Below are 24,391 nucleotides of genomic sequence, written 5' to 3'. Positions count from 1 at the left end.
AGCATCTACAGCGTTCAGTAGCAGTTTTGTAGATCTGAGCCTTGCTTATCCATCACTTGAAAACATCCCGGAAAAAAATCCCTACCTCAATGAAGAAAAGTTCTGTTATTACTTGACATTTAATAGATGCTTTCTTTGTTAGTGCACCTTCATGTTCTGTGAAGAATAAGACAGATTCCCAGAGACAGTAAGAATAGATGCTATAAAATTATACTATAAAAATGTACACATGTAGAAAGTTAACAAAATTATACAGACATCAGCTGTCCATCGAGAATATTTTTTTCTAAACCAAATCAGATCATCAAAATATAAAAAAACAGAGCTCAAAACAGCCTGAGGTAAGAGTTAAAAATTTCAAAGGGAAATTTTTAAAAAAAAAGTTGTAAAGCAATTTAGGTACTTTGAAAGTTACCTGCCATCAATATAAATTTATACTAACACTTAAGAGTGCTTACTTTAGCTAATACAAAAGTGTATAAACAATGTACATTGATTCACAAGTAAAAAAATACAATTTGTACTTGCATTTTCTCTTTAAAAATACGCATGAAAGTTGACAAGTCAAACTTTTACTGTACGCAGTAAATTGGCTTTGGATTAGCTACTACTGTTTTCACTTGAACAGTCAACTAATTCAGTACACTGCTGGTTTTCAGATGGCGAGCTAGGAAATGATATTCTACAGTGTTTGTTTGCCTGAGTAACTCGCTGGCTGTAAAACAAGATGTAGGCTTGAGCCTTGCATACTTCTTCCATAGTGCACATGTTGAGTATGGAATCATTGCAGTGTGCCCAGAATCCTAGAATGAAACAACAGATCATTGTAAGATGCTTGTACTTTACAGGTGACACGAGTCTGCTACCATTTGTTAAAAACAAAAATTCACTAATTTTATCTTTTCATTTTGGGTGAAGAATAAGCACTTAGTTTTACAGAGAAACAATTGTCTATCACATACTTCATAAGAAATGTTTCTGCTGTATACACCACCCGATTATATTTGTCTAATCATCATGAAAAAATTTCTCGTAAGTTGAAACAATTAGTTTTAATTTTATTGAACACCTATACGTTATAATTCTTTTGGTACTGGTAGGTCTGGTTAGTAAAATCTTGGTCCATTTTATTTTAAGAAAGTAAGGATCCTGTTGTGGATTCATTGATTCAACTAAGGAACCAGAAGTGTAGCTTCTGAAAAAAACAAAAACAAAACCAAACATTTCTGATTTAAATTGCTTGTCCATACCTCCTTCTGAATTATAGCAGTAGGCAGTGTAGTGCCCTGAACCAAATCCTTTCCCATGATGCATAATCACAGCAGACAAGTCATAGATAAAGCAATCAGGTAAGAGGGACTTCAGGGACTCCCGGCAGCAATAAGGCTCCATATTTAATATCTGATCAAAGCTAACATGTACTCCAATCTTCTCTCGATGATTGCGTCCCGACCACCTGGAAAAATATCAAAATTTAAAGAAAATGTGAATATTATTCAGTTAATTTGTGTTTTCTGAAGACAGTTTAATAGATAATTTCAGTGAGTCTATGCACACTTAAATTCTGCATAGTTAGAATTCTGAGCTACTAAACCTTCTCATCTGCTAGTGCTTTTATACTAAATGTATATGCTAATTTATATCCCTCAAAAGCTCCCCCTTAACTAATCTCCTCTTTCACTCCCCTTCATTTCAACATTCATAGGGAAAAATCCTTCACATATGGCTTTTCACCATCTGCTGCTCTCAGCCTCCAAAATATTCCTCCTCACATTTGCCTGCTCTCCCGTGCTCACTAGTCATCCAAGCTGAAAGACAGTGGGTATAATTACCAAAAAAATTTAAAATCACAAAAGTGATGCAGAAGCTGCAGAGACTTATTACAGATTTGACTCTATACATTAAAAGTGAAAAACAGATCACCCCAGAGGCTGGTTCACACTTTCATTTCTCTCCTCATTCAGGAGTCACTCTGTTCCCCTGGCTGGACTAAGACCACATACAGATGCAATCTCTTCTCCCTGGCTGCTCATGTTAGCACACTTTACCAGATTTAGATAAGGGTTTTTAAAGAATGTCAGTAAAGCTGCAGGTTATACAATCACCCTGGTGGGTTGCATGCAAACTTCAGACTGTGCACTAGTGAATAACGCTATCATCTATTTTAAATAAAGTTTGTTGCTATGATCTCTCAACATTTAGTAAAGTCGCATGGTACCAGTTTCAGTCCACAACTCAAAACAATGAACTGTAGGTTGTTGTTTTCTCAAGATATCAGAGATACTTCAGGTGACATTTTTCTGTGTACATATAGGTATCCACAAAAGTCTCTTTTTCAACTAGAGAAAATTGATTCTCTTGTCTCAAACTAGTTAAGTGTTCAATATTCAGGATAGGTTTTTAATTCTCTTGTTATTGGGAAGTAGCAGAAATAAAAATCTCACTTCTCTGCCTACGATATGCATTCTAACAATATTTTATTTACCAAGAAGAAATGGGTTTCCAGAAATTGTTCTTCCTCATACTATTGAGTTTAAGGGCATTCTCAAGGAAGACAATTTAGAGGGATTTCTCAAAAACTGATTTAGTTCACCCACTGAATGAGCCCAGAGGATTAGTGACTATGGGAACAAGGAGGAATATACTATTCAAAGAGAGTTTGCAACATTTCTAAATTGCATATAGCACTGCTTACCTGAACCGTTTAAGGTGTAGTCTCAGAACTTGAGGTAGTCGACACACCATAAGTTGTTTCTGGGCTTCTGTAAGTATAACTGGTTTGGAAGAAAATTTCCTGCGTTTTGCTGTGACCAAACACACAATGAAATAAGTGCTAAATTTAAAAAACCTACCACTAACAAAAAAACCTCCTGAATACAGCTTCAAAAATTCATTGTCAAATATGCTTATGTTTCATTTTAAGATTTATTGATCCCATGGTTTGGAGTATTTAGATAATGTAACAAAGGCTACTGAATATATTAATATATCGACAGGTTTCAGAGTAGCAGTTGTGTTAGTCTGTATTCGCAAAAAGAAAAAGGAGTACATGTGGCACCTTAGAGACTCAAATAAATTTGTTAGTCTCTAAGGTGCCACAAGCACTCCTTTTTATTACTATATCGTCAGTTTAATAAGAGCTTTTTGGAATCCATTTGGCAAGGATTACTTTATGCTTATTGGGCATGCAAAATGCCTCTTTTTTGGTACACATCTGGATTATTCAACTGAACGTTGGAAAATATATACAGCTGTTCAGCTATTTTCATCAGGACCAAGTGCAGACAGTCTGTTAATTTAATAGTGTCAGACTTATTTCAACAGGTTTCTTTCATCTCTTCTTGGAGACCACCTTCTAATGAAAAACAGTAGTTGGCCTGAAGACCTAATCTGAGTTCTTAAACCCACTTTTGATGCACTGAATCAGAAGAGTGATTTTTCCTATACTATTTCCTTTCACAATTAAACAGTCTTAAGTAAAAGTCTTATGTTTACTTATATGACAGATGCTTTTAAAATCTGTCTTGCTTTCCTTTTCTTGTGCTTTTAATGCCTATATTAATTTTACGTGGAGAACATATGCATGAGTACATACTGCCTTTACTCACTGTTGCACTGATCACACGCATATATCTTTCCTTCTAAAGCTTCCGTCTCTGTAAACTTGGCCAACATTTCTGTCAATAGGCATGGATACTGAGAAGCCATCTCCTTCCCATTGCAATGATACCTCTCAGGAAATTCCAGCGACAGATCCCAGAAGGATTCTATAGTATTTGATTTATTGTCACACGCAAGACATGTAACCTGTTAAGCAAAATATTAAGTTAGTTTCTAACATCCAAAAACCTGCTTCTCTACACGTGTCCCTTAATGTAGCTCTGAGAACAGTATGTGAATTCCGATCACAGATGTATATAGTAGAAGAAATATTTTAACTAGAAAGAAAAAAATTACCTGTTAACTTATTTTCTCTGAAGCAGCATGTCCACCACTGTATTACACTAAGGTGTTTGATATCTTTCTCTTCTGTGAACTAGAAGTAGTTTCAAAATGATCTGTCTGGGATTGCTCAAGAGAAGGAAGAACAGTCCCTGAGATTTCTTTCTAGAACAAATACTTACAAAGCAATAACTAACATGATTTATATAGTAAGATATAGTTTTATTGAAAGGAAAATATTAGGTTTTTTTTAAAATCACATTCTTCTCACTTTGGAAGTCTTACAGGGAAGACCTGGATTGGTAGACATGCTTCTTCAATTTAACAGGTAAAAAAAAAAAAATTTTCTTTCAGTAAGTACAGCCATCTGTCACACTAAAGGAAAAAGGACAGCCACTAAAATAGATTAGCAATAATAAAAATATGGTAAACTGAAATGAGAATTTACCTAGAAAAATGGAAGATAAGGCATCAAGGAAAATATAATTCACTTGATAGATATTTAATGGAAAGAGAGGTTCCTAAAAAGCCGTAGATTTTTTTTTTTTAAAGAAGTAGAATAATATAACAGACAAATTTCAGATACACTTGCAATACAGTCAGAAAAGCCAATGCAATGCCAGCTGCATTTGGAGAGGTACTACATCATGCAGCATCAGAGTCCTTCTCTATAATCCTTCCATACGCAGTATGCAAGTGGATTCCCTGTGGACCAGCTGGAGGATCTGGGCCCGAAGCAGTAGCAAGACTGCATTTGGAATATATCAGATATAATTCAGGACAATCTAACAAAAAAAAAAAAAGGGTCAACTAATAGGTTTGTTTCACACCCTCAATAAAGGCCAAAAAGGCACATTTGGAAATAAATCTTCCATATTTTCTAGTTTTACCGAGAGGTATCCCTACCTCTTGTTTTCCGCATGGTTAAAGTACAAGTAACCCAGTTACAGGAATATTTACACTTAATATGTAAGAGCCTTCCAAATAATCAGACTAACACACATCTGGGAAAAAAAACTCAATATTTATAAATATTCAGAAATCACTAACTATGGCAGCTCTAAACCTGTCATCATTTTGGGAAGGCCAAATATTTTGGAGAAATCAATGGAGTAGATCCTGACTGCTAGGTGGACCCAGATGGATAGCTTCAACACAACCTCCAGTACAGGACACAACCCTATTGTGATATAATGGTTAACATCTTCCCCAAATTATGGAGCTTATGGAATTCAAACATAATATGTTCTGTAAATATACATTTACAGACTCAAAACATAATATTTTGCTCCAGTGACATGCAATTTACATGTTGCCACCTTCAGTTCTTATAACAAATACATTTATTTAAAAAAATTCCACACACTTGAAAACATGTTGATGTTTGTAACTGAAAGTATAACTAAAAGCCAAAACAGTGGTTGATTAGTTCAGTTATTTATTATCCACATAAATACATTCTTCCTATTTGGTTATTTCCATAAGCTATCAACATTGTATCATAGACAAATGCTCAAACAACACTCTATGCTGCAGTTCTAGAAATCTCAGGCTGTGTCATACATCACCAACCTTCAGAAATATGGAAATTCAGCCCATGTCCCCAAAAGCTCCTTTTTTTCATGACAGCTCAGCTCACAATCTTTCCCAATGTGCTGTACTAGTATCTGACCCTTTGAATCTGATAAAACCACCATTTGCAGTCCTACAGGGGTCATTTTGCCTCTAATGCAGGTTGCAATTCTCACTCTTCCTCTCGTGTTGTTTTTGCCTTGCTATCTTCATCTCAGAAGACAACACACCCTCATCATGTATGAAAAAGGGCAAATATTAAAACTTTTTCAAAATAAGTCTTCCCGCAGAATTCTATAGGACAGGGGTAGGCAAACTTTGTGGCCCGAGAGCCACATTGGGGTTGCAAAACGGTAGAGAGAGCTGGGTAGGGAAGGGAGGGCTGGGTAGGGAAAGCTGTGACTTAGCAAACAGCCTGGCCCCCGCCCCTTGACTGCCCCCCTCAGAACTCCTGACCCATCCAACCTCCCCCTGCTCCTGGTCTCTTCCCCTGCCCCTAACTACCCCCCCCCCAGGACCCCAGCCATATCCTATGCCCCCCCGCTCCCTGTCCCCTGACTGCCCCAACCCCTATCCACCCTCCCCACCCTGACAGGCCCCCTGACCCATCCAACCCCCACCCCTTGTCCTCCTGGGACCCTTGTCCCTAACTGTCCCCCCAGAACTTCACCCCCATCCAACCCCCCTGCTCCCTGTTTCCTGACCGCCCTCCCCGAACCTCCACCCCACCCAACCGCCCCCTGCCCCCGACTACCCTCCAGGACCTCCTGCCCCTTATCCAACCCCCCTTCCTCCCGCCCCCTTACTGTGCCGCTCTGCAGCAGGACAAGCTTACTGGAAAGCCTGGGAGTTAAGCGGGTGGGTATAAGAAGAGGAGGGACAGCGTGGGAGGGGACAGGGGCTAGCCTCCCCAGCTGGGAGCTCAGCAGCCAGGTAGGTTGGTACCTTGGGCCAGACGTGGCCCGCAGGCCATAGTTTGCCCACCTCTGTTATAGGAGATAATTTGCCCACAATTGAACAGTCACAACTATACCTTTAGTAGCATGCAATGGTGGTGAATTAAAAAAAAAAAACAAAACAAAAAAAACACCCTGAAAAAGGTTTGTCAAAAGGTATCATAGTAGTGATCACTACTGTGTTGGGGACCATTTTTGTTCAGTACCTCCTTTCACATAGTTCAGCATAAGCTTAATCTTCACTGCAGTGCTGCATTTTTTCAAACCTTTTTTTTTTTTTTTTTTTTTTTTTGGGAAAATGGGTTTTAAAATACTAAACCAAAAACGCATATTAAAGGGCACTATAACTTGAAACTCTGCCATTCCTCCTGAAATCAGCTATTTCATGAGTGGAATTCTTTGGAGCAAATACAAAAGATGTACTAGTATCCAGTAATAAGTGGCTGATCTACGTGTTAGCCAGCTCACATGTGTGTATTTGATTTTTTTTTTTTTAAGTGCATAGCGTAGAGCATAGAAGGTTGCCAACAGCTTTAATTTCCAAAAAAAAAAAAAAAACAAAAAACAAAAAACAAAACCATAACCATTTTGTTCTAAGAAAAGAAAATTTTCTTTTCTTTGTGGAGAGGAAATTTACATTTTACGTTACTCTGGTTGGAGCTCAGTCAGCTATACACTTCATAAATACCAAAGTCTGGCAATGTCAAAGCAGCATTTCTCAAATGCAGCCACCAAGGGATATTTCTGCAACCACGACAGCCTCCTGGGCAGAGATGGGGGAGGGGGCAAAGCAGCAGTCTCTCCCTACAGTGCCAAGTGGAGCACTCCCCCCTGCCACCCGGCAGCCATGGGACTCCAGGGGCAGACTTCAGCCATCCTCCTCTGGTTGAGCCAGAGGCTACAGTGGTGGGCTTCATCCTCCTTTCCACCCCCACAGGGATCCAGCTCTGGGTTTCAGCCTAGTGCAGCAGGGCTGGCCTTGCCAGGCGCTGTGGTCAAGAGACAAGGAGCAGGGTGAGTTGAGCCTGGAGTGTAAGGTTACGGAAGGGAGCAATGGGGGTGGGAGAAGCAGCAGGGCCCAGGAGGGTGATGGCGAGCCCAGGAGGATGATGGAGGGCCAGGGGAGACAGTAGGGACTGGGGGCACCAAAATACAACTGTCCATTATTTTTATTATTGAGTCTGCAAAAAAAAACCCTACGTAAATGAATTACAATGCTTTGGACATGTATATGTGCATATTTTTTTTTTCTTAAAGTATTTTAGGAAAATTTGTCAGAGTGGCCATAAGCAAGAGTTGGTGGCCGCACTCTCAGGTCACCAAAAATTTTGTTGCGAGAACCCCTGGTCTAAAGCCATAAACTATCAGTAATTCAGAATTAAAAAGGAATCAGAGTCTAGACCTGGCCAAAGTTTAGGTGATTATTTTTGTCTTTGAGCATAATTACAGTATATAGACTAATACACTTCTGCTGTACAAACAGGTATTTGTTGGATTAAATGCTTATTTAATTGATATATTACTTGAAGGGTTTACTGAAAATGAATGCAAAAGATAGAGTTGTGGGCTCTAGATGAGACGCACAAATAAGAGTAAGAATGCAAGCAATTTTGTCAAGTTCTGAAGTTTTAAATTCAGCACGTTTTCCTGTCCATCTGTGCCCAGTTTTCAAGTTGTTCTGCAGAGGACAATGAGTCCTGTACTGTTATAGTACCAATCCTGACCCAGCAGAAGCACAGCTCAACTGAAGCAACCTGGATGAGTTTTATCCCCTCGCTCTTGCTAGGAAGCAGCAGAGGTACAGTTTTTTCTGAGAGTCATTCTGTGTAGAAACCTTTCTATTCAAGGTCCTTGTATGTATACAGTTCTTCATTCCACAGGCTCTTCATATAAGCAATTGAGTGACTCTGATATGTGCAGGATGGCTCCTGTACTGATGCAAAGCCCCACTGACTTCAATAGCATAAGGGTCCACTTATACAATACCCACCTGCTGAAGTGAAGAAACAGATTGACAAAGCCAGAACAGTACCCAGAAGTCACCTACTACAGGACAGGCCCAACAAAGAAAATAACAGAACGCCACTAGCCATCACCTTCAGCCCCCAACTAAAACCTCTCCAACGCATCATCAAAGATCTACAACATATCCTGAAGGATGACCCACCACTCACAGATCTTGGGAGACAGGCTATTCCTTGCTTACAGACAGCCCCCCAACCTGAAGCAAATACTCACCAGCAACCACACACCAGAACCACTAACCCAGGAACCTATCCTTGCAACAAAGCCCGTTGCCAACTCTGTCCACATATCTATTCAGGGGACACCATCATAGGGCCTAATCACATCAGCCACACTATCAGAGGCTCGTTCACCCGCACATCTACCAATGTGATATATGCCATCATGTGCCAGAAATGCTCCTCTGCCACGTACATTGGTCAAACTGGACAGTCTCTATGTAAAAGAATAAATGGACAAATCAGATATCAAGAATTATAACATTCAAAAACCAATCGGAGAACACTTCAATCTCTTGGTCACTCGATTACAGACCTAAAAGTTGCAATTCTTCAACAAAAAAACTTCAAAAACAGACTCCAACGAGAGACTGCTGAATTGGAATTAATTTGCAAACTAGATACAATTAACTTGGGCTTGAATAAAGACTGGGAATGGATGGGTCATTACACGAAGTAAAACTATTTCCCCGTTTATTCCTCCCCCCACCGTTCCTCAGACGTTCTTGTCAACTGCTGGAAATGGCCCACCTTGATTATCACTATAAAAGGCCTCCCCCCCCACCCCGCTTTCCTGCTGGTAATAGCTCACCTTAAGTGATCACTCTGGTTACAGTGTGTATGGTAACACTCATTGTTTCATGTTCTCTATGTATATAAATCTCCACACTGTATTTTCCACTGAATGCATCCAATGAAGTGAGCTGTAGCTCATGAAAGCTTATGCTCAAATAAATTTGTTAGTCTCTAAGGTGCCACAAGTACTCCTTTTCTTTTTGCGAATACAGACTAACACGGCTGCTACTCTGTCATTATACAGATCAGAGGATCTGAGCCTTAAATGTGGAGTTAACATAGCTCCACCATATACCCATGACAACATTCATTTTTTTTTCTGCTGTGTAGGTTTCATATGTTAGACTGTGAATACATGGCACAAATGCACAGCTAGTGAGAGAGTTTTTCAGAAACATGTAGTTTACTGAAGAGTACATAATTAAGTTAGAGAGACAAGATGGGTGAGGTAATACCTTTTATTGGACCAACTTCTACTGAAGCTCTCACAGCTCTTCAGGTCTGGAAAACTAACCCAAAGTGTCACTTGTAAATACAAAATGTGAACAGATTGTTTAGCATAAGTAGTTAACACACATTTCAAGGGACCATTCAAGGTGAAATGTCCCCTGAACACTCCGCCTCCCCCACAACACACACACTCTCCTAGGGGAAGGCAGATGAGAAGGACTGTTGGTGGGTTACAGATTGTTACAATAAGCCATAAATCCAGTGTCTATTCAGTCCATGATTTTTAATGTCTAACAAAGTTATCAATTTAAGCTCCCAGGCTTGTCTTTTCAGCTGTGTAAGCTCGAAAGCTAGTCTCTCACGAACAGAAGTTAGTCCAATAAAAGATATTACCTCAGCCACCTTGTCTCTCATATATCCTGGGACCAACATAATTATATGCAATGTTGTTGTAACTAAGTTAATCACTGTGGGGGAGTTTAAAAACTGAAGAAATAGAGTAAGATCTGACAAGTATATTTACCTCTTTCTGATATAGATTAGCAGTATATCTGGATATTTTGAGAGAAACAGTACAATTTTATAATGTATGTGAGGAGTATGCATGATAGCAAAGGGGATGAGATTTTACTCCAGGTAAGGGTATGGTTAGTGGTAGGACTGTTTCATGTTTTTTTGCACTATTAAGAATTTTGACTTTTAAAATATAAAAACAACAACATAGTAAGGAAAAATTAGCAAAGTTGTATTGTAGGAAACGTTTGTTACAGTTTTGTTTACATTAATTTACATACATGGATAGCCGATCCAGAGTGATAAGTGAGATTACAGTTTAGTGAGTATCAGGCAAAGTGAGCATGTGCCAATGCTTCCCTGTTACCCAGTCTGGGAGTTCCTGTTGCACCAGCTCCACCATGAACATTCAATCATATCTTGAAAGAAGGGTATTACGTACAATTAGTTATGTATGAATGGCTAGGAAAAAAGCCACTTAACTACATATGAGGAGATAAAGGCCTGTCTGCAGAGATGACAACTTGACTGGCAACTGAATCAAAGGCTGCTTGCTATGTCTGACGAATTTGCTTGTGGAAAGCAGACAATTGGCCTTGCAATCCTTTTCCACGTAAGTGAATTTTAATTTGTAGGAAAGGGACTGAGACACATTTTCCATTGGACCATATGAACTGGAACCATAAACTCACTGAACATTAAATCCCACCAAATGAAGTTAGATCCATCCCCGTTATTGTATCCACTCATTATACTCCACACTTGAACATAGCCATTATATGGACAACATACCCCCATATCTCAATATCTGTACTTTGACCCGTTAAACTTTTACCCCCAATCGGGGAGATTGCAGATTACGTATTCCTTACGCCACCCGTTCCTAAACCGAATTTCGCATCCCTTGATAATCTGTACCTTATTCCCTGATAACCAGAAACTTCTATGCTTAAACTCTGTACCGTTTTCTTTTTACTTCTACATTATCTTAATAAAATGTACTCACATGAGATCACAAGATTTGGCCACTAGATTCAAGGAGGATAGGGCAGCCCCCTAGAAAAGCAGCATGGTGGTTACAGACTTATTCTGACAGGCAGCCACCTCAAGAATACCATTAAATCTAGCTATGGTAGAGGAAAGCAAGCTGTTACCACACTGCTGTGGGAAAAGCTGATCCCAGGATCAAAGATCCATTTTCCCCTGCTCTGTGCAACAGGTGAGAAGAAGGGCAGAGCTTGACGGTGGATGTCCTGGACTCCTTCACAGCAACATGGTCGCTCCTCTTCTTTACTTTCATTGTTGGGTTTAATGCTATGAGAGCACACAGGTGACTATGCAAACTTTAAATAGATAAAAAAAAATAAAAATAAAAGTAATCTTTGATAGGGCTACAACGTTTTGTTTGGGGGGAATGGGAGGAAGAAAAGAGGAACAGATTGACTGCCAGAGATCAGCCAGTGTACAGAATTCTGCCGTGTTGCTACCCAGGCTGTACTTGTTCAGTTCATTCAGAACTTGGCTGCAGGGATCTCACACCTGCATCTTTCACATATTAAATTCAGATTGCAAGGTGGATTGTTGTCTGTTTCCCCAGCTGCATGCTGCAAGCAAACATGCAAACTCCACAGAAGTAGCAAGCAGCAGTGATTCAATTACTATTTATAGATTAAGTTAAATGTCACCTAATGGAGAAATGCACCTACCTGGAAAGTTAACAGGAGATATTTTTGAGAATCAGTAGACACCACCTCCCCTAAATAAAATCCCAGAGACTAACATCAAGAGGTAGAAATTAATGTGTGGAGTGGTACAGGCTAATATATGATGAGCATAAACACTCTTACTGTCTATCTCAAGTCCTGCTATTTTGTGAAATGACTTATCCAATCCAAGCTATCATAAAACCCTGGTTTCCATAGGCAAGATTGTATGCTAGCCATCCTCCCTCCCTCCTGCAAAGTTCTCCCCTTAAATTCATAGCACAGTACTTAAAACATTTCAACTTGCTTTTCAACTTGCTTCAACTTTGCTTGTATGTTATACTCCTTTCATGTCTATTTAGACTGTAAACTCTTTGGGGACACAGACTGTTTACTACTCTCAATTTGTACAGCACCTAACAATGGAGCCCCATTCATGGTTGGTCCTTAGGCACTACTATAATAAACATGAACAACTAAACTGAATTGTCTCATTTTTAAAAATCAACTTCCATACAGAGACCTCTAAAGATCTAATTCCTGCTGATACCATATTTGGTCAGTGAAACACTGATATATCAGAAGCAAAGTAATAGTAGCTAAAACTAGTTTTTTATTAAATTCTAAAATAACTGTTTTTAATCAATGATAAATATTGGTAAATTTGGCTTAAGAAAAAAAGGAACTCAGTTACAATTTTATTTTAAGAGGAGCCAAAGGACACACCTCTTCCTCTTGTTGTACTAGGATGTCAAGTGAAAAGCTTCGCATAAGGTCTCTGAAATTCAAATGCAGTGGAATATTCACAAAATAGCCTCTTTTAAGGTTATGATATTTCTCATTTGGAGCAGGTTTATATATAGTTATTTTTCATGTAGTTAAAAAAGTGCTTATTACAAATATTCTTAAACTTGCTGTATTTCTCTGATTTCACTTTCAGTTATCAAATCAGATTTCAAAATTCAGAATTACTTAAAAGCATTAGGTAAGACTTAACATTTGTTTAACTGTTTTGTGCCAGTTCACCTAGTGACATTCATTTTCTTGTGGGAAGTGGTCACATGTCCTTTAAAGGTGATTTGCAAATGGCGGGGAAAAATAGGTTTGTGCCCTCTTATGCTTATAGGGAGGCCTGAAAAAGTTTCAGCATGGCTTTTTTTCTGTTTGTTTCTTACATTAGAAATTAAAGTCCCACCTAGACTGGGAGACCACCATCATTGGTAAATTGCTGAAATGTAACAAGAATCACGAGTGAAAGTTGAGCAATTAAGAGGGTAAGGGTTTTTTAATTAGACTTAACGTTTTGTTAATAGCAATGGAGTTTCAATTATTGATTTTGGATAAGAGATCGCTTTCAGAGAGAGTCAAATATACCTCTCCACACATTTCTTCAGTTAAGATGACAGAACTCACAAACCTGTTCTGACACTATCAAAAGTGTGGAAGGCTACTTTTGAAATTTGATTTATAATTAGGTTTAAGAATTGAAACCTCAATTCAGATGACTGTTTCAGTTCACATATCTTAAAGCTACTGTTTCAGTTGGTTTTACACACAATATATCAATTTGCTTTTGACCCTTTCATACCAGAAGAGTAGGTGTTTGTTTTTTCTGAAAGGAAAGCTTAGATTCTGCCACCAAATTCTGTGGTTGCGGAACAGCAGAAGACAAAGGGTTCTCACAATTAGTCCCTTTCCTTGGAGGACACCACTGTCAGCTCCAGAAGCTTGGTTCCATCTGGGATGGAACTGGAGGATACTTGTACTGAAGGTTTCATGTGGAAGAGAAACGGGGATCAGTGAGTCCAGTCAAATCTAAGGATGCCTCCAAATCCAAGGATGCTGTGGCTAGTTCATGTCGTACCACCACACAAGATCCATCTTCAAGGAGAAAGATTGTATCAACTGTGTTGTATCCACAGTCCCCTTACTACTAGGGGACTTCTACACCATGTCCTCTGTAGCAACCGCTAATTTATGGTCAACAACTCACTTTATATCTTTGCAGTACACCAAGATCAATATATTTTAGAATTTCTTTTACTGTAAAAGTGACAAGCTGCTTTGAAAGCTCCCAGATCTCGTTACTTAAATGTTAAAATTCCCAAAAGGTGGTCTATCCCACCTCTCCTCAGCTATCAAATATTAAACATTTAATTAAATATAGCTTCAAGAAAGAAAGTGGTGAAACTAAAAATTGACTTTCAAGCAGCACTGAATTTGTTACATTTCCTAGAAATTAGGAAATCTAAATTAGTTGACAGTTGAGCAATCTCAGCTGCCAGGCATGTTCTGTTGCTACTAAATTCAACAAAATCACTACAGAATACAAAGCTACATGCTAAGTGCTAAGGCTGATGTAACCTCACACTTCAGGGGCAGGAGCCTAATAGTAACTGGCACACTAGCTTTCCTGTGAAGTCCTTTGTTTTGTTCCACTTTGGTTTGTTTTTTTAAATGGCTGACAGCTAGGTAGCACAATGAGTTAGTGTAACAGGTTTTGAACCTAGATGTTCAGAAATAAAACACCAAAATAAGTGAAAGTTTTGAGAGTTTTTTGGTTGAGATTTGACAAGAGACAAACACAAAAGGTGAAGAGTACTCATTTTCCGAATTACTTTGTACATGCTTATCTCTAATACTGTGTGTGATGCTTTGTTACCACTCTTTTTTCATGTACTATCTTCATGTTCTCAGCCTCCACTGTTCATAAATCCAGATATGCCAACTCTGTCAGGCACTTGTCTAACTGAGGACACATGGAATCTTAATAAGTGGGAAATAATAGGGAGGAGATGCGTTAGAAGTAGAAACCCAAAGTCCATGTACACTTTTATAAACAGACATGTTTGCCAACCGTATATTTTGTATAGGCTGAATTGTTCAGACTTCAATCAAAAGTACATTAAAACAAGCTATTTTGTAGCGATGCTCAAAGAAGTAAAGGATTCCACCATTCTCAAGTTCTCTCCCCCTGGCCAACAGGATAAAAACTACATCATTGTGATGGGATTTTTCTTCATACGTACCTCCTGTTCAGTAAAGATTTTGCTATTCCCTTCCCCAAATGCAGGAGGCTATGAATGTTCTCTTGCCATTGGCCTCCTTTATATAGGAAAAGGCAGTAGTGGTACTGTTTTAAGATTTTGCTGCTGTCTACCCTCTGCAGAGCCCTGAAAATTTTACCACCTGAAAGGAGGTTCGTAATCCAAAGTAAGCCTCAACCTTGCAAGTAAAAGTGATTATATATTGAACATGTTTTCCTGTAACAGACGTAATGCCAGATCTTCAGTTTTTGTATTAGTACTTCATTAGTATTTCTATTTTGTTTAAGAGTGTGATTTTTTTTAAACCCGATGTTTTACCAGTGCAACCCTGATATAAAGATGCCATATAGCTTATTTACCTTCACTTATGGGAATTAAGCTATACCGGTACAAGCACTTACATATATAACTATGCTCACACTGTTGGGGGGGAGGGGGAAGTGTGGAGGAAGGGTCTATATATAAATCAGCATCCCCTCGTGTGTAGAATCCATACTTGCAATCACTTCTATATTACGGAGTTTCCAGATCAAGTTCAACCTACTTATAACATGACAAATTTTCCAAGTTGGCACCTGTCATATGAAAACATGAATTGTCATACCTGACCAGACCTAGAACTTATCTGGTCTAGTATCCTTTCTCCACCTGTGGTCAACCAGACATTGCATAGAGAAGTGTAAAACCTCTATAGTAGACAGTTATGAACCAATATGCCCATCAGAGAAGTTTCTTACCAACTCCACCAGTTAGTGGCTGACCTATGTCCTTACATATGAGTTACATATTCCAGATCCCTAAACTAACTAGATAGTGTTTAAGATTTAAAAAGAGGATTAAACTCCTTGCCTCAATAATATATTGTAGGAGTGGGTTATACAATTTAGTATGATGTAAAAGTATTTTAACCTATCATTGAAGTTTATTTTTTAGTTTTTAATCAGGCAATTCCTAATTACCCTCTCAGTGAAAGGAGTTCTCAAATGATCTTCTTTATACACCTCTACCCCGATATAACACGTGTTCGCACACAATACGGTAAAGCTCCCACAGGCTGCTCTGAGCAGCATGTTAAGGGTGCCGGGCCGGGGCTGAATAAGAGGCAGAGGGTCTTGGGGGCCTCCCTAGGGTGAGGGGCTCCTCCCTAGGGTCTGGTAGGCAGAAGCTATGGGGGGGCACTTTTGGGGGCCCCCACAGTCCGAGAGTAGCCCAGGGGATTAGCGGGGGGCTGGGAGCAGCCCACTCTGCTTCCCTTGCCCTGGCCCCAGCCGTGTTGCTCGGGGGAGGGGGCTTGGGGGAAGGGATTTCCCCCCCCTGCACTCACCAGCAGCGGCAGAAGTGGAGCAGCCTGGCCCCAGCCCGCTCCACTCCGCCAGCTCCCAGCCACTGTGCTCCATTTCCCACCACCGGTGAGTGCAGGGGGCGTCCTTTCCCCAACCTCCCTGCACTCACCGGCGGCAGGAAGCGGAGCGCCGTGGCTGGGAGATGGCGGAGTGGAGCGGGCTGGGGCCACATTGCTCCGCTTCCCACCGCAGGCGAGTACGGGGGGCAGTCTTTCCCCAACCTCCCTGCACTCACCGGCGGCAGGAAGCGGAGCGCCATGGCTGGGAGCTGGCAGAGTGGAGTGGGCTGGGGCCACATTACTCTGCTTCCTGCCACTGCCGGTGAGTGCCTGTCAGGGGGCGGGGTGGGTGAATAAGGATCCGAGCAGTCAGGGGGTTGGGTAGGGGCGGGGTCCTGGGGGTGATTAGGGATAGTGTCTCTGGAGGGGGCAGTCAGGGAACAAGGAACGGAGGGGGCCAAAGCAAGTTCGATATAATGTGGTCTCACCTATAACACGGTGAGATTTTTGGTCTTCCGAGGACCACGTTATATTCGGTTAGAGGTGTACTATCGTTTTATAAACTGCTATCATGTCCCTTTCTATTCATCATCTCAACTAAGTAGTTCTACTCTTTTTCCCTCAACTCTAATGCCTTAAATGTGTACTGTACATCACTGACTAATCTCCTTTCAGTGATTTGTCAATATTAAGAGGTTTTTTTAAATCAGACATACCTGACTTAAAAGCTGTCCATGAAAAATGGTATTGACCACATTCAGAACCTGTTTGATAAGTTTCCTTTGAGAAGTGGGGATGAGAGCTGGGTATCTGGTCCCAGTTGTCTCCAGTTCCTGCTGTACTTTATCCAAAAGTTCACAGAGGAATTCCTGAGCATCTTGTTGGGCATAACCTCGGAAGGCTGGGATTAGTTTCCACACAGAATGGAGCATGGCAAAAGGAGACACCAGTGCCCACTTGCCAGACCACATAACTTGGAACAGAGTATGTAGCTCATGACACAGAGAAATGTGCTTTGAGCTTGGCTCCCTGAGCTGAATAAGCTCCATATTTCTACTTTTTGATGCCCCTCCACTTAGTCCGGATGATAAACTTGGTCGTCTCATAGAAGATGATCCTTTTACCTTCACTTGGTTCTCATTCACACAAAATGCAGAACCAGTAATTGGAGGGTGCTTAGAAGAGGATCTTGTTTTTTCATTGGCTGCTGTTGCCAGCAACTCTTGAGTTTGGTTCAGATCAAGCTTTAAAAAACATTCCCGAAAAATAAGCAAATGACTCAATACTTGCAGAATAGAGTTCATATAGCATGTATTTCCCAAGTTTCTCAGTCCTGTTACACCAGGAGTCACTGTAGGCCTTCGCTTAATTGGAGAATCACCAATTTTTTTCAATCTTACTTCATCTGAGGTAGAAGTTACTTTCAGCATTGCAGGAGAGGACAAATTTTGTGGTAATTTTTGTAAACAGGGCGATACTTTTGAGTATATTTTATTTTGATTTTGTAAACGAGAACTCTTCCTTGGAGGCATTTTTTCCATCTCTACTTTCAACTGACGCTTTCGCTCTTGTCTTCTTTTCCTAGCTTTGTCCCTTCTTTCCTCTGCCTCCTCCTGGCGCCTCTCTTCTTCCAAAATCCTTTTCCCATTAGGTGTTAGCTCAAACCATGATCTGAACACTTTGCCTATTAATGCACGCCTTCTGTGCCACAGAGCCGTGAACATGCGGTCTTCATTTCGAAGCAAGGCTTGGGCACCATCGTGTGAAAGGTAAGAGTCATCACTCGTACCCATAGATCGCAAAGTCCTGCCACTGCGGGTAGTGCAGACATAGTTTTGACTCTTGATTGCACTTAATGTACTTCGCAATAGTTTTAAGTCACCAGTTGCATTATCATTAAGAACATAGTCATCACAAAGGTAACAGAAAACATACAGCTCATTCACTTCCAATGCCACTGGATGACTACTTTCCTGAAAGTGCTTTAGTGCATGCTCTTCAATGTATCTTCCACATGCAACATGCGAACAGCTAAGGCATGCCCAGACAGATTCTGTAGTATTGCAGTCCACACAATGCCATTTTTGAGGGTTCAGGATGGAATGGTCTTGGGCAAGCCGCAGTCGCCCTATGTGTTTACACTTATCCATTATTAATACTGAAATACTGGAGAAAAACTAGAGAAACACGTTATCCAAACTATTTTCTGTCCATGACATTCTGACCTGAAAACTAAAGGGGAAAAAAAAAGTTCAGCTTCACATATAGTGCAAGTCAAAAGTAAGTTAATATATCCTTGGCAATAAAATTACTTGGTTTATTTTAAAAGAGCACCGATGTACTATTCTGCAATCAGAGTCACAACAAACAACTTTGTTACCAGTTTTAGGAGAAAAGTCCATGACTGAATGGGCATGAAGACTGAACATCCAGGCTGAGGCATGTTGATAACATATTAACATATTTTTGTTAAACCAGTGTAACTCTGTATGAACACCTGGCAAATATTGATTTAGCTTACATTAGTAGATTTACAGGTGCAAGCTAAACTGATATTTACAGATGGGGAAATGAGACAGATTTGCCCAAGGACACACAGGATGCTTGTTGCAGAGCAGGAGATTGTATCCAGGTCTCCAGCTAGTGTCATCACCACTGACCATCCTCTCTCTCAGGGCTTAGTGACTTACGATCAGAAACAGTTCTTTGTATTTAACTCAAATGTTCAGTTCACCTTAATTCCTCATGAGATAACTAATGAAAAATGCTACAAGATAACCCATTACTCTCAGTGATTAGATAGTAAAAATTGAAAGTCAGTATACACATTTTGGTAACATGTATAATTCTGTGATAAATTTTCATTTTAATTTCCATAAGTGCTTAGAGTCAATACTATCTATGTATAGGGAAGTTAAATATCCCTAAGACTAGATATTTCATGGGCAATAATTATTTAAAAAAAAAAATAGCTAATCCCATTCTTCCTTTGCTCCCTCCAGTCTGAAAGGCATGCTTTACCAAGTGTGTTGCACTTATGTCAATATTGTATAATAAAGTTCAACTAATGGCACACAACACTACTGCCACTCAGTTATACTCTTACACTATATTGGCAATCATTCACATGTAACATTGCAACTGCACGATTTCCAGTAAATTTAGTTTTTGTTTTACAGAGCTTCTACCTAAAGAGCTTTTACACAGAACTACAATACACAGCAGCTTAGTGTTCTTTGGTTTAATTATAAAAGTACTGTAGTATTGACCAAAGAGCAGGATTTTGCCACAGGGCAGTTAGGTAGCTAAATATAACCATAACAGTTGCTGCCTTTTCTCATTACTTAACATGCCTGCTTGGCAATCAGATTACTTATATTTAGATACAAGTAAACTTATTGATAACACCTGCATTATAAAGTCTAAATATTTAAAGAAAACTCTTTGGAAGATAATTATATTTTTCAAACCAAAGAATTTAATCCTTAAAGCTATAAACATCATCAGAGATGCACCACTATTCTTTTCTATGGGGTGCACACCTGATGCAATGGGAAATGTGTATGAAAATATGAGAGATTTTAAAAATAAGTTGCATACTGATGAAATTCTTATGTTATTTCTTTTACGAAGTTATAGCAGGTCAAATAATAATACTTAAAGAAAATACCTACCTAAGGATATTGCAAGAATTAGTTACTATACATACTTTGAAAATAAGTACTACATACAGGTGCTTTTACAGACTACTGAACGCTGTATGCCCATGCATGCTCTCACAGTCCTCCTTCCCAAAGCTCCACAAGCCAGCAGGAAGTGTTCCCATTGGCTAGAGGAAGAACACTTAAGCTCAGACTTCCCTATGTCTGGTCTGAGAAAGACACTCAGCTGAGCAGCCAGACCCACAGCCCCTAAATCTCTTATCAATCAGAAGGAACTGATGGAAATTGAGGACTCATTGATGTGGGTCAGATCAATGAGGGGTTGCCGATTTTGGTTAGGATACAGTATTTTGGTTAGACAACAATGCTTAAATGGGGAAGTGATTTTGTCTTCTCTTTAATATTAGAGTTGGCTGGGAAGCCTGACAATGACCTTCTCCTTTGGAAAGCGAAATGGTCCATGGGAACAACATTGATTTCAAAGAATATGTCACTGGAAATTTATCTGGTTTCTGCTACCTCACCTATCTGCTGGAAAGCCAGGATAGAGACTAGAGAGGAATAGAGTTGTTCAGATTATTATTACAGCTGTTATAAATGTAACTACCAAGCCTCTGGACACCTAAACAGCCACTAAAAATACTTTATATAACTAGAGCTTAATTGTGCCACTCCTACCCAGACCTCAACTGAGCAAGATACTTCAGTATGTGCTTAACTTTAAGCTCATGAATAGTCTTCAATGGGACTATTCATGCTTAAAGTTAAGCACATGCTGAATTGAGGGCACAAGTAGTTACACTGATTTCAGAGGGACCTCTTGGGTAACTAAGGCCTGTGTGATCAAGCCTTTAATATGCAGAGTAATAGAATGGGACTATGAAAGCTTAAGGTGACATTGCTTTAAAATTGCCATATGGGGCATAAAGACAAACAGGAGCCAAGAGTACACTTTTCTACAGCATTGAGGGAACTCAGAAGAAAAAACAAAAGTGTTAGTGGACTTAGTGGATTTGTTTCTAAGGAAAGACTTGAAGTGTTGTATAGTACGTATAGCTTGGCACTAAGCGAGCTTTTTTTTTTTTAAACAAATACTTGTATAAGATTTAAATTATTTAAGATAACACATGGGATGAAATCAAGAATGGGAAGACAATATCAGGAGCCACTTCCTTATAATTGTATCTATTAGACTGTAGAATAGTCTTAAGTAGAAACAAACAATGGAAGTCACATAACTTAAGACACTTATGTCAAGGGTGGGCAAAACACTAAGTCAAAGTATCTAAGGGAAAAATCTTGAATTGGAAAGATGGATTAGAAAGACTAATAGAATCACAGAAGAGACCTCTGATAGAGCCTGCAGCTCTCTTCTCTAGTAGCTGGAGTGGGGAGGATGAAGCAGCCTACTTGTGCCATTAAACTTTACAAGTTTAAATTCCCTAAAGCCAAGTTATTTAGTACCTCTTTATGGTTAGTGTCTTGCCCTGTAGTCCTCCCTCACCACTCAGTTCTCTGTGCAGGGGGGAGGGGGAGGGGAATGTTAATGAATTGACCAGCACTTCAGAGACCAATGCTCCCTTTTGCCATTAGCACTTAGAACTGAGCAGAAAGGATGAACAAAGTAACAGAGGAGATAATGGCAACACAGTCAGCCAACCAAAAAGTGTTTAGCTAAAACTTGTGGGAGAATTCAACTCTACAGAACCTTCTCTTCCCTGAGTTTCACTGGCAGAAGAGTGAGTGTATCAAGGACTCAGATTTTCTTCCCTAATAAAAGTTCAGAAGTATTGCCTTTAACGTTGATAAAAATAAAGTTTTGCATTATAGAACAATTTCTATTTAAATGTTATTTAGTCCTACTACTAGGAGAGATTAAAAGGTTTGTAATTGAAGGGACAATCAAATTTGGTCTAAAATTTGGTTACAAATTGTCTTTTTACAGCCAATAAACTCTTTGCTCAGTCTTTTAAATTCAAGTTAAAAAAAAAAAAAAAACAAAACAAACATTTCCCCCCAGTCATTAAAATCTGAACCTGGGTAGCACTAACATAGTGAAAGTGAAACCAACTACCGACTCCACTGATTTATTTTGTCTAAACCAAGTGCAATACAAGAGTAAAATACTGACGTTAGATTGTAAAATATCAGTTTTAATAATCTGTTATGAGCACATAAGGAAGTGAACTGTATGTATTTTTTAAGTATCCCTTTAACATTTTGGGTCCTAAACTGATTGACATAACTCATTGAACTGGTTTCCACTTTATCCAAATCCAGAAAACATGCACAAGCATAACTTTTTGCAGAACCTAAACCTTAATTTTGTTATGCTAGTAAATCATACAGAAAATAGTAATATTTAAAACAACTATTGGAAGCATCTTCCCATAGACATTGAAGTAACCTATTACACTGGTCAGGGTGTCCCTATATCCTAGTTATTCTGCACCCAGTCAGATCTGGATTTAGCAATTAGTCATTAATCCTAAAGTTTTTTGCCTCTAGTAAGTTTGTACTGTTTTCCAGAAGTGATGCAACTGAATAAACTCTAGGGTAGTTCTCGATTATGTCAGCGACACTGGAACTGCGGAACATTACAGACATATGAGCAAAAGATGCCTACTTATCGCAAATAGTTGTAAAATTACTTCAGTTACAGAGACTTTATGGTGAAGAGTGTTTAAATCAGAACAAGAACCTGTTTTTATTCCAATTTTACAGAAGAAGGAAGTGCCTCTAATCAGTTTGGATACACTTCATAGCAAATCGGAACAGATGTACAAACTTGACTGTTCCAACGATAAATTAAAAGCAGCAATTATACATGTGATTATTCTTCTAAGTACCTTAACGTTTCTGCAGAGCCTAGTCCCAGTCCTGATGGGGGCTTTGGGTGCTACCATAATAAAGAAGTCAATCAGACCAAATTAGCGCACACAACACTTGAAGCAAGAGCAGCAGTATTTCACTGACTTTTCTTTTTGTCATGTCAAAAAAGTAACCTCGTTCCTCTCAGTGAGGTAAGTAATGAAGAAACCTTTTTGCAACATAGTGATTGTTAATTTGGTTGTTCAGACTGAACAAAAAGAAAACGTTAGGATTCACCAGAAACAACAGATTTGCTTTGTGAACCATTTTATGCCAGGTTTCAGAGTAGCAGCCGTGTTAGTCTGTATTCACAAAAAGAAAAGGAGGACTTGTGGCACCTTAGAGTGCAACAAATGTGTTCGTCTCTAAGGTGCCACAAGTCCTCCTTTTCATTTTATGCCAGTGTTTCTTGCTCATTTGCATTTAATTGCAGTTCCTGGCTGACTCGTTAGCAAATTTACTAGTTCACAATATTCTTGGAGGGTCCCTCCCCCACAAAGGTACCTTCTGAAAAAGCTCTCAAATGAGACTCGGCATCCAGCACCTTAGCGAAGGGGTTTCCAGCCCCCGACTATGTCAGTGACTCAGGCATAACAAAAGAAATCAAGTGTGAGGCCTGAAGGCTGCACTTGGCTGCTTGTTCCACAAAAGCTGCCCTCCACCCGAATGCAGCATCCCCAGAAACGTGAAGGCTCGGGGACAAGCTCGGTAACTAAAGTGAGCGCAGCGCATCTTGCCTTGGAAAAAACGAAGGACTATTTGAGAGAGTCCGGCAGCGTGTCGGCCTCCCCTTGACAGCTACCATGAACCTGACTTTCCAGTCCTCACAAAATCTGCGCCAACCCCCCCGCCCGCCGCCGCGGCAACGAGTTGGCTTCCCTGGGAGCAGCCCTGGGAGCGCAGCGCCGAGACGCACAAGCCGCGAGGGTTGTTTTACGGACAAGCCCTTGGCCCTGTCCCCGGAGGCCCCCGAGCTCAGAGCTCTCCCGGCAGCAGCATCCTTCCCCCCCAGCGCGGGGCTGCAGCGCACGGGAGGGGAGCGGGTCCCCCGGGACCTCCTTTATCCCCAGCCTACAAGGGCCGGGCTGGGGGGAAAGTGGACAGAGCCAGGGTCGCCGAGAAACGGCTCCCAGCCCAGCCGGGCGGCGAGGGGCTCCCTCCCGCGGGGCTGGGGAGGCGGCGGAGGGAGACGCTCGCTCCCCGCTGTCCCTCCAGAAGCGCCAAATCCGGGCCGGCTCCTCGTCCCCGGCGCGGGACGGACGCCCCGGGGGCGGCTCTCACCCACCTGGCCCGGGAGCCCGCTTACATCCCGCCCGCGCTGCGCTGCGCTGCGCTGCGCTGGGCCCCGCGCCCGAGCTCACCGCCAGCCGCCGCCGCCATCTTGTGCGCCCGCCTGCGCGGCCTCCCGCGGCAGCTGGACAACGTCAGCGCCGCTGGGAGCCCGGCCCCAGTCCCGCCGCCCCCCTCCCCGCGCCTGCCCGGCCCGGGCGACGGGCTCCGCCTGCCCCGCGGCG

General features: G+C 40.7%; 1 protein-coding gene across 5 annotated transcripts; it reads right to left on the bottom strand.

Annotated features, from left to right (window-relative positions):
- Positions 1–377: 377 nt before the first annotated feature.
- USP44 (ubiquitin specific peptidase 44) lies at positions 378–24,391 on the bottom strand. Of its 5 annotated transcripts, none has more exons than XM_043492101.1 (7): positions 24,239–24,331; positions 21,471–21,521; positions 17,061–18,576; positions 3,609–3,807; positions 2,696–2,804; positions 1,251–1,456; positions 378–803 (listed from the first exon to the last, which is right to left on the bottom strand). In XM_043492101.1, the coding sequence occupies exons 3-7, from the start codon at positions 18,492–18,494 to the stop codon at positions 601–603; spliced, it is 2,151 nt and encodes a 716-aa protein (XP_043348036.1). In that variant the 5' UTR covers positions 18,495–18,576; positions 21,471–21,521; positions 24,239–24,331; the 3' UTR covers positions 378–600. The 5 variants fall into 5 exon arrangements, with proteins under 5 accessions (XP_043348036.1, XP_043348042.1, XP_038226494.1 ...); XM_043492107.1 differs by lacking the exon at positions 24,239–24,331 and adding an exon at positions 23,382–23,609; XM_038370566.2 differs by lacking the exon at positions 21,471–21,521 and having other exon boundaries at positions 24,239–24,391.

Source organism: Dermochelys coriacea, chromosome 1, assembly GCF_009764565.3.
Source record: "Dermochelys coriacea isolate rDerCor1 chromosome 1, rDerCor1.pri.v4, whole genome shotgun sequence".
NCBI lineage: Eukaryota > Metazoa > Chordata > Testudines > Dermochelyidae > Dermochelys > Dermochelys coriacea.
The sequence above is the reverse complement of the archived record's forward strand: the minus strand, read 5'-3'. Positions and strand labels throughout refer to the sequence as shown.